Source organism: Epargyreus clarus, unplaced genomic scaffold (genome assembly GCF_041222505.1).
Source record: "Epargyreus clarus isolate Ecla_fem2 unplaced genomic scaffold, WU_Ecla_fem_2.2 ptg000017l, whole genome shotgun sequence".
NCBI classification, from domain to species: domain Eukaryota; kingdom Metazoa; phylum Arthropoda; class Insecta; order Lepidoptera; family Hesperiidae; genus Epargyreus; species Epargyreus clarus.
The window spans coordinates 1,911,119-1,922,541 of NW_027332225.1; the positions used below are offsets into that span (position 1 = coordinate 1,911,119).

The 11,423-nt window shown below is 39.7% G+C and overlaps 1 protein-coding gene across 1 annotated transcript; it reads right to left on the minus strand.

Moving 5' to 3' along the window:
• On the minus strand, window positions 1-3,263 carry LOC140749209 (uncharacterized). Its single transcript, XM_073082257.1, has 2 exons — window positions 2,265-3,263; window positions 1-54 (listed from the first exon to the last, which is right to left on the minus strand). The coding sequence occupies exons 1-2, from the start codon at window positions 3,261-3,263 to the stop codon at window positions 1-3; spliced, it is 1,053 nt and encodes a 350-aa protein (XP_072938358.1).
• Between the last annotated feature and the right edge of the window lie 8,160 nt (window positions 3,264-11,423).

The window sequence follows — 11,423 nt, forward strand, 5'->3', positions numbered from 1 at the left end:
CTAGGTCTGGAAGATCTGTATGTACCTTATGAAGTTAGGCAAGGTCTGGAAGATCTGTATGTCATAATGTGGAATTTTGAAGGAAACCCGTTATATTTAACTGTTGAATAAAAGTCTTTTTCCTGTATTTGGTGGAGGTCTAGACATTTCACCACACTGATTACTACATGACTGCTTCCCACGTTTCTTCACGAGATCGTGCACCCGCAGCACGCTGTGGCAACTTCTCGCAACTCATTAAGAGATGGTGTTATCTGAATCACGCTATCGAAGTTTTCTCAACTCTCTGTATATATACAAGCTCCGAACATTCTTAAGCACAGAAGGGCACACTAAATTGTTCAACTGTTTTTCAATCATGATCAATGATATGATTAAACTCTCGCTAAACTTCAACACTCGCTCCTCGCATTTAATATGACACTAACGAAACAAACCATTAAAATTCATAGTCCGTACAATAACAATTTTAAACGATAAAGAAGATGCAAATTCCGACTGAAGATGTTCTAAATGAAGACTTAACTTATAAATGGGAGATTGCATAAACAATAATATTTAAGGGCCTGTAATGAATTTGTGATTTTATACGGAAAAACAGTTTAATTAATGTGAAAAATAATAAAAACATCTCTGTTTTCTTTTATCCCGAGTCTGTGGCTTGCTGCAGCTATTTCTCAAACTGGTATTTGCAGTAAAATATTTAGTACTTAGGTACTTTTACTAGTGTTAAAGTGGTTAAGTTTTATTCTTTCAAACTTTGATTGATTTCATTCAAACCCTGATATTTAAATGTGATAAAGAAATGTCTTGGAACCAATGTGAACTAAAAAGGTGCACGACCGCCAAATATATTTCTAGCGTGAAGCAAGTGGTTTTCTATTGAAAGTTCTGAACGCCGATTGGCTTAAAATATGAGGCTATCTTCGACCTTAGACCTTTGTCCCTGTAGTTCCGGGACCAGAATAGGACTACGGTATCCCCTGTGTCGTAAGAGGCGACTAAAAGGGGCTTCCGGGGTAGTGGGCGGCAAGATTGGGAGCTCGAATCGCCCGGTAAGCGACCTCGGAAAGGGCGGCGGTATGTGTGGTCGCACACCGTCGTACACACCAGACGGTGCGGCGAGCGCCAAGCTCACCTGGGCGGAGCCCGACGGGGCAACGCGCTAAGAGGACTCCGGTTGCGTTCGTTTGGAGATCCCGGAGCCCTCTACGCAGCGTCGAGGACGGCTACCTGGGGTTTAGTGCGGTAAGAATTTTGAAGGTTTCCCCTTCGTAAACAAAAAAAAAAGACCTTAGACCTTAGGGGTCGCCACGCGTCTGTGATCTGCTTCAGGTAGAGCCTCTCTGCTGTATTGTGTTGGTGAGAGGTGTCCATGTCCGTCAGAACTGGTGAATGCTCGTTTACTACTTTATTTTCATAAAAATAAATAATAATTGCCCTATGAAATTATACGTGAATTTTAAATGAAAACCGCTTTAATACTGGCCTCTATGAAGATTATCTGTATTCATAACCAAGTCCTGTATAACGGCACGGAAAATTGATCCTTTTCGCAGAATACATAATATTTCCCAGCATGCGCCGAAGGAAGCCGTCTCCATAATGAAATCATAACATTATGCCACTACACTCTATGAATATGTCTCATCGATCCAGTAGAGCGTGGTGTGGCGATTTTCGATATTTTGCGAAAATTTTGAGCGTGGGTATGGCCAAAAATATCTCTACTAGTTTTTTCTTTCTATATAATCTCCCTATATATACCCCAAGATACAGGGTGAAGTTTTCAAATGGGCCGTCAGGGCCAAATCCGAAACTATAAGGATTAGCGAAAAATGCTAAAAGGAGTTACGAGGCCGATTTGGATAAAAACTAAAATTGCATCATTACTTTTTTAACATATCTTTTTCCCTAGCCGGAAATGCAATCAATTTAATTTGAAAAAAAAACATGCATGAGTCTTCTCTTAAAGTGAAAGGGATTTAAGCCATATTTTATTTTATTTATTTATTTATTTATTCATTTATTTCAGACAACAAGGTCCATATTACATATACCTTACAGACTAACATACATACTAATATATACTTATAACTAAATCACGTATTTGCGGCGACGTGAGACGCGAGTCTGGTGATTTCCGGGGGTCCCCTCCGTCCACGGAACTTCCGGAACACAACTCCCTTCGGCCACAGCTCCTCCTTCAGGAAGGTCGACAATTGCTCCGTTGGGACGCGTACAACAAATGAACTAAAGTTCACCGCGTTACGCGCCTCCAACTTTTCGACCACCAATCGGAACTTGGTTTTTACCGCCAAATACTCCACTATGTCAGACGGCTTCGTGCTGTGGTGGAGCCGTGAGACATACACGTGCGACACAGGAACGGCAGGACGCAGGATATGGTTAGATCCCGTCGGTGCTGTGCCACATTGGTTACGACAAGGAGGCTTTTTCTTCTTACGCACCACCTTAATAAAGCCATCCTTGTCCGCCGCATGGTTGGACACCGCACTGCGAGGGGGTTCATTGCGGGGGTTCCCACTTTCCCTCTCTGGCCTCGTTGTCTTCCGCTTCCCGGGTAGCTGGCGGGAGGCAGCTGCAGCGTAGTCACGTTGAGGCGTGGACATGACGACGCACGGCGACACCTCGGCGGGGGGAGGTGCGGGGCGGGTGACGCACGTGTCACCACATGCGGGCGCAGCGGTCGGTGTCGTGTCAAGTTTCGCCGACTCAAAACTTGCTGACGAGATGTTACATGCCCCACGACGCGTGTTGACGTTATTAACCTCTGGCGACCTACTTACTGCTAGCGTATTGCGTAATGTAGCAACTTCAGCCCGTAGGTCGCTGATGGTGTCTTGCGAGGCTTCTAACTTCAGCACTACTTCTGCCAGGCTTGTCTTTAATGTTGTTATGTCCTTCAACAGCCTGGTTACATCCACATGGTCGAACGTGACGGGCGGCAGCTTGTGGATGTTCTTCACCACGAATGCTGGTATGTCATCAGGATCAGTCACCTTAAGAAGATTGATGATGTCCTGGATTCCTTTCTCTCCCTTCTCGTCTTTCCTGCGGGAAGGCATACGGTCGCTCATCCCGAGCGACTCAAACAGCAGGATCTTGGCACTGCCGATCTCCTCACGTGTGAAGTTGGTCTTGCATATCTGGATAATGCTGACCTCATCCATGGTGTCGATGGCGTGCTGTAGAAACGCCAACACCTCATTGGCTATGAGTTGTTCAGATCTCATAGCCATTTTAGCCGTGCAGCGGCGATCGCCGCGCAATCCGCGAATATAAAATAGAGTATATTCGTAAGCGCTGTGTTTGCGTCCGTCACCGAGCGCATACGACACCCGAATGTTATAATGTGGAATTTTGAAGGAAACCCGTTTTATATTCAACTATTGAATAAAAGTCTTTACCTGTATTTGGTAGACATTTCACCACACTGATTACTACATAACCGCTTCCCACGTTTCTTCACGAGATCGTGCACCCGCAGCACGCTATGGCAACTTCCCGCAACTCATTAAGATATGGTGTTATCTGAATCACGCTATCGAAGTTTTCTCAACTCTCTGTATATATACAAGCTCTGAACATTCTTAAGCACAGAAGGGCATGCTAAATTTGTCAACCGTTTTTCAATCATGATCAACGATACGATTAAACTCGCTCCTCGCATTTAATACGACACTAACGAAACAAACCATTAAAATTCATAGTCCGTACAATAACAATTTTAAACGATAAAGAAGATGCAAATTCTAACTGAAGATGTTCTTAATGAAGACTTAACTTATAAATGGGAGATTGCATAAACAATAATATTTTAGGGCCTGTAATGAATTTGTGATTTCATACGGAAAAACAGTTTAATTAATGTGAAAAATAATAAAGAATCTCTGTATTCTTTTATCCCGAGTCTGTGGCTTGCTACAGCTATTTCTCAAACTGGTATTTGCAGTAAAATTTTTAGTACTTAGGTACTTTTACTAGTGTTAAAGTAGTTTAAATTTTATTCTTTCAAACTTTGATTGATTTCCTGCAAACCCTGATATTTAAAAGTGATAAAGAAAAGTCTTGGAAGCAATGTGAACCAAAAAGGTGCACGACCGCCAAATATATTTCTAATGTGAAGCAAGTTTTCTATTGAAAGTTGTGAACGCCGATTGACTTACAATATGAGGCTATCTTAGACCTTTGTCCCTGTAGTTTCGGGACCAGAATAGGGCTACGGTATCCTCTGCATGTCGTAAGAGGTGACTAAAAGGGGCTTCCGGGGTAGTGGGCGGCAAGATTGGGAGCTCGAATCGCCCGGTAAGCGACCCGGGAAGGGCGGCGGTATGTGTGGTCGCATACCGTCGTACACACCAGACGGTGCGGCGAGCGCCAAGCTCACCTAGGCGGAGCCCGACGGGGCAACGCGCTAAGAGGACTCCGGTTGCGTTCGTTTGGAGATCCCGGAGCCCTCTACGCAGCGTCGAGGACGGCTACCTGGGGTTTAGTGCGGTAAGAATTTTGAAGGTTTCCCCTTCGTAAACAAAAAAAAAAGACCTTAGACCTTAGGGGTCGCCACGCGTCTGTGATCTGCTTCAGGTAGAGCCTCTCTGCTGTATTGTGTTGGTGAGAGGTGTCCATGTCCGTCAGAACGGGTGAATGCTACTTTATTTTCATAAAAATAAATAATAATTGCTCTATGAAATCATACGTGAATTTTAAATGAAACAGCTTTTAACACTGGCCTCTATGAGGATTATCTGTATTCATAACCAAGTCCTGTATAACGGCACGGAAAATTGATCCTTTTCGCAGAATACATAATATTTCCCAGCATGCGCCGAAGGAAGCCGTCTCCATAATGAAATCATAACATTATGTCACTACACTCTATGAATATGTCTCATCGATCCAGTAGAGCGTGGTGTGGCGATTTTCGATACTTTGCGAAAATTTTGAGCGTGGGTATGGCCAAAAATATCTCTACTAGTTTTTTCTCTCTATATAATCTCCCTATCCCAAGATACAGGGTGAATTTTTCAAATGGGCCGTCAGGGCCAAATCCGAAACTATAAGAATTAGCGAAAAATGCTGAAAGGAGTTACGAGGCTGATTTGGATATAAACTAAAACTGTATCATTAGTTTTTTAATTTTTTTTCCCTAGCCGGGAATCGAACGAGTTCATTAAAAAAAAAACAACACCCTCTATATTATTCCACTACTGGGCATACTGGGCATGACTCTCTCTTAAAGTGAAAGGGATTTAAGCCATATTATATCACGTTTATTTTAAAAATAGAATTTTAAGCCGTTCATATATTACTTTGTATATAAAGTATATATTATTATATCTTTGATCGTTTAAGAATGGCAAAATTAAAAAAAAAAACAAATGCAATGAACGTTTTAGTGAAAAATACATTTTTAATCTGAATTGAAAACACAAAGGGATGTGACACGGGCAACAATCCCGGAGCACCCGGGATCCCGGCGTTCGCTATAGAGATAAGCGGTTATTGCCCGGACATTGTGTTTCGGACCGCTAAGGGATTTTTTGCTGAACATTTAGATACGCGCTATGCCCTGCGTCCTGTTGTGAAGTAGTCTTGTTTACATTTTTTCTCGTTTTATTCAAATTTGCATTTGATATTTTGCCTTTGTATTCAAAGTCTAGATATATGTATTACATTTAAGTAAGGTTAAAATTTCTCTTTGTTTCCTAATATACAAACAGGAGATAAATGTATATGGCTTAAGTATTTAGAATTGACTTCTATTATCGGCAATAAGAAACGCATATCGTGAGTACCCGTTACATAATAAAATGACTTCTATTATACTTTAATGAAATTTTGATTAATGAACTAATGAAAAAGTGAAGAATGAATCCTCACACGTTCTTTAAAATAGTATTAGTAGTCCGATATTTATAAAAAAAAATTAAGTTCGGAGGTAGAACGGATAAACTTCCGTTTAGAAAATACCTCCGATCGATCTGAATTTTGGTACACCTATGGATTTCGACCCGCAGATGAAGAATATCGTACTCAAAATACCCGCAAATAATATTTTCAAATATATATCGTTTTTGAGCAATTTGACCTTGAAAATATTATTTGCGGGTATTTTGAGTACGATATAAATGTGCTCATGAATAAAGGTAAGGTCTGGATTGGACTCACCCGCTCGCAGGGCGCTGCCGCGTCCTGCTCGCTTAGTTTTATATTGTCTTATATGTTCCAACCTAACCTAACCAATTCAATACGAAACACTATAGGCTAGGCTATACGCAATACTATATTATTGGCTAGGTTAGGTTGGGACAGGGAAAATTACATTACCGACTAAAGAAAACTCCGCACTATATAAATATAACGCGCGTGCTAAAATGCAATTTTCACAATTTAATTTCTCGGTAACTATGGGTATGCGCCAAAAAATCCTTTAGGGGTTGTCTTCGAACATCCAAAGGAAAGTCCGAGCCAAGTTTCAAATCGATCGGACGTGGGGGTTTTCGGAAGTGCACCACATTTTTCTCCCAAACAACTGGGTTTATGCGGAAAACATACAGAACAAAAAATGTTGATCTTTTTAGCGTCTACAATTTTTGTTTGAAACATTTTTCTCTAACGTTCATGTTTGCTGCAATATACGCGGAAAACCATTAAAAAATCATTTTTCAGCAATTTGACCTTGAAAATATAATTTGCGGGTATTTTGAGTATGATATTCTTAATTAGGGAGCCAAAATCCATATGTGTACCAAAATTCAGATCGATTGGAGGTATGTTCTAAATGGAAGTACACCCGGTAGAACTCTTTGTAGCTCGAACCCGGCGGTATCACCGTCACATCTATTTCTGACTAATAACATCAGCGTTACGGGCTGCTGTGTTATGGTTTGAAGCGTATGTCAGAGCGAGATATATGTACATTGGCGAGCGTTCCAACATAGTCCTCAGGGGTAGCGGCGTGTCTGTCGGCACTACATGCTATTCCCTCATATTATAAACACCTTGCTATGTTTAACATTTTTAAAAGGGATGCTCCTTTACCGTAACCAACAATCCCGTAGCTCCCCGGGATCCGGATGCGCTACCTATAGAGATAAGGCCCGTATTATGTCTCGGACCGTTAAGGGTTTTTTGTGAATACTCAGGTAAGGGCAATGCCCTCCATCCTGTTGAAGAGATTTATCTTGTACACATCGAGTACAAAACCTTATTCAATGTATATTTTTAACATAATCCACCCATTCAACATTGTTTAAAGCGCAGGCACCACCGTCACACCTATTTCTGCCTTATCAGCATTGTAAAGCGCTGCTGTGTTGTCATTTGTACTAATGGATATACAAAGCTTACTTATGCCCATCAGTAATAATCGATCTATCCATTGTGGATGCCAAAGATCGATTGCTCATGCTTACCATCAAAGAGAGAAAAGTCTCTTACTTGGGTCACATTCTACGGCATCCACGTTATGAACTTCTCCAGCTCATCATAATGGGCAAAGTCGCAGGGAAAAGGCGAGTAGGGAGGAGAAAAAAATCTTGGCTGCGGAACATTCGAGAGTGGACGGGGATAGCAAGCGCAGCTGAACTATTCCGCCTCTCAAAAAACCGTGAGAGATTTAAACAGCTGATAGCCGACCTTCACTAGTTGGAGAGGCACCGCAAGAAGAAGAAGATGTTTCTCTGTTACTTGTTATAATTTTATATTCAATTTAAATTAAATAAACATTGGGGCAACGCGCTAAAAGAACTCCGGTTGCATTCCTTCGGAGATCCTGGAGCCCTTTACGCAGCGCCGAAGTCGGTCACCGGGGCAGTTTTAGTGTGGTAAGAATCTCACATAACCCTGCGTCGCTTCCACGGCACCGGGTACCTTTTGAAGTTTTCCTCCTCGTAAACAAAAAAAAAAAGAAATACGTGTGGCACTCGGAGACTGCCGCGGTAAAGCTATTGCATAGCATTTTTTATGCTATGAAAACGCTCAGAAGGAATTCCAGAAATACAATATATTCTTCCATAATCATCAACATTTACATTAATACATCTTTATCCACTATATTATTATGAAAAATAATATGGTAATATAATTTTGAATTTTATAATGGGAATATAAAATATACTTCACGCAATTTTAAGATTTCTGCACGGATTATAAAAAAATGTGTATTACTGCCATCTGTGTTCAAGTTGACGAATTAAGGTTATCAAATAAAATAATAAGGAATGTAAAATAATACTTTATTCAATTATATCCATATTTTTCTATTGACAGTCAACAACTCGGTTGCCCGGAGACATGATATCCAACAGTCCTCCACCGCTATTTTCACTTACACCACCAGGGGCGCCGGCAGCATTTGGTCAAGGTGACGGCGCACCAGTATGCCATTTTCAGTTCTGACTTCATAATGGAGTCTACCTAATCTTCGGATGACGACTCCGAACTCCCATTTAACTCTTGGGTTGGTGTAACTGCTTGTACCTTATCACCTTGTCCGAACTCCTGCGTTGGCGGTGCATTGTAATGTAATCTGGATAGTGGGGCGGATTTCTTAAATAAGGCATGCATATAGGTTCTTACCTCTCTGCCGAAAATAAACTCATAAGGTGATAACTCTTTTGTATTAGGTGTACGTCTCAAGCGTGCCTTGACAGTTAACAGTTTATCAAATAAACTTCCGCTCTTGCTGATATAAAAGAACATTCAGGTATTAGCCGATTATTTTCTTTTTGTACATTCAAAAATTTAAATTTTAGCTTTGTATATATTTCTTCAAATTCGTACCTGTATTTTATTTCCTCTTCTAAATTTTCTTCTTCTGTAAGCCATTCAATTTTTTCTTGAATCGCGTAGAATTTGTTCAAATTTTCTTGTAAAGAATTCAGTCGTATATTTATTTCTTCAATGTCAATTTTTTCTATTCCCGAAATGTAATTTTCGGTTCGTTTCATTAACCCACGTAATGTGGCTCGTATTTCCTTATTGTTTTTTAGTTCATTCGACATCTCGTCGGCAATATCAAATAAAATAATAAGGAATGTAAAATAATACTTTATTCAATTATATCCATATTTTTCTATTGACAGTCAACAACTCGGTTGCCTGGAGACTTGATAGTTGGATATCAAGTCTCCAGGCAACCGAGTTGTTGAAAGGTGTTACTTATTTTCGTTACGGAATTTCTCGATTCGGTCGCCGCGCTCAAAGCCCGCGATAAAAGCTATGCAATAGCTTAAAATAAGGTGCGATGAACACACACAGACACAAATACACAAACACCCAGACCCAGAAAACTAAATTCAGCATTCAGATATCTGTCTGACCGGGGATCGAACCTAGGATCCTCTCCGCTCTGCTACACAGGTCGTCAATTATATATATTTGCAAGAATCTTAAGTCGTAGGATCATTGTAATAAAAAAGGATTAAGTCTTAAGCACCATAACATTAAGAAGCTTTTAGTACAATCTGTTTATGAAGCTAATTAATATACGTAGTAATTAGGGTTTTAGCGGATAATGTAGCGCTTGCAGCTCTACAAGGCTTTTGAAACTCAAGTTTGTTTAGGGATGGGGTTGATACGTTTTTGAATATTTATCGATGGTTAAATTAAAGAGAAGAAAGAAAGAAAAATGATTATTTGGACAATTCCACATGTGACAATTGTAAAATGTGGAAGAACTGACGTCAGAAGAATAAATGTGACGATAAGAAGTGACGTCACCTGCACTTCTACTCCTGCCTTGTAATAGCATTATAAATGTACTGTTTCCGAAGTGGTAAAGCAATATTGATATAAGACATTCTTAGTTCTCGGTTAGCTACTTCTGTAGCACTACCATGAGTTGGCATAGAAACGCCACTATAGAAATAGTAAATAGAAAACTATTGTCATTTTGCTAGTGAATAACATAACTACTATCGTTACGGTATTTCTTGACAACGTCTGTCAAATTAATGACTCATGGGACCGAATTTGTATGGCAATAGATCATAATGACATTCGCTAGCGATTTGATTTCGATAGGTTTTTTACGTATCGAGTTTCGCCACTACGGATTTTAGTTCTACGAGTAACCACCAGAGGCGCTGTACAATTTTTCATACATTTATTTTACGCAGTCGCTAGCGAGTAATACTTTTGTAAACTCATGGTAGTGCTACAGATACCATTATCTGTGATCATAGTTAGGTACGATTTTGGTCTTATTTGGGGTTAAGTACACACGTCGATATGCATTTTCGACAGTGACCATTTAAGAAGAGCTGAACTAAACTCTTTACATAGGTATATCTATGACATAAAAATAAGAAGTAGTCGTCCGTCCTTTACTTCGTCCTGTACTTCGGCCAAATATCAGCACCGTTAAGCGCTGCTGTATTTGAAGGATGTGGTAAGAGAGATATATTTTTTCGAGGCATTCCAGCGTAGTCCTCATGGGTAGCGGCGCATCTGTGGCCGGCTTTTAGTTCAAATCAAATATTTTTTTTTAATACAAAATAGGTTCTTTACAGAACACTTTTTGAATGTCACTACAACTACCACCGCTTCACAGGGTGTTTCGTTTTGGAGAAGAAGCGGCGAAAGAAACTCCATAACACACAATTAAAAAAAATGTTTTTTACAATGTTAAACTTAACCTAATGGTACATGTGGAGCTGGAACAACTTCAGATCACACTGTTTTGTCAGTCAAAAAATCACTTAGTTTATAGTACGCTTTTTTACATAGCGTTCGTTTAACGACATGTTTGAACTTTTTTTCTTTGAGATTCAAAATGTGGTCAGGTATTTTATTGTAGTAGCGAATACAGTTACCCATGAAAGATCTAGCCACCTTGCATAATCTATGTTTAGGAATTGCTAATTCATTTCTATTTCTAGTATTAAAGTTAGGAATCTAATCTTGTCTGGGGGTTAATTATAGGTCCATGGGCGGCAGTAGGCTTACCATCAAGTGGACTGCTCGTCTGCTACTCCTATATTATATTAGAAAATCCTGTCGATTAAAAACTGCCCAGCACTACTACCAAACGATGCAAGACCAAAAGTATGTCCGAACTAAAGTAAACCCGAAACTCCTTTGTAATAACAATAGGTAACTTGTTTGAAATTATCCCCATTCTTGTACAAACTCGATTTACCATCGAAATTGATTCAAACAAGTTTAAATTTAAACCTTTGTGATGGAAATTCGTGTAAGAGATAAATTCCGAAGCATTTTGAATGCAAAATGTAAGCTGAATGAGAAAATTCACTATTTTGCGTGAAAATATTTATGGCAATTGCAATTTTTTGATACCATATGTTGTGAATATTTTGATTGATCTTGTTTAAATAGGTTTTTATAAAAAAAGTAATTTGAAAATGTGAAATGAGATAAAAAAGAAATAACTTTTT

What these genes read in the sequence shown, in the direction of transcription:
- LOC140749209 (XM_073082257.1), bottom strand. Translation starts at nt 3,263, where the DNA reads ATGGCTATGAGATCTGAACAACTCATAGCCAATGAGGTGTTGGCGTTT. An exon ending in AGTTGGAGGCGCGTAACGCG is followed by an intron (nt 55 to 2,264) that starts GTGAACTTTAGT and finishes TATGACATACAG; the next exon opens with ATCTTCCAGACCTTGCCTAA.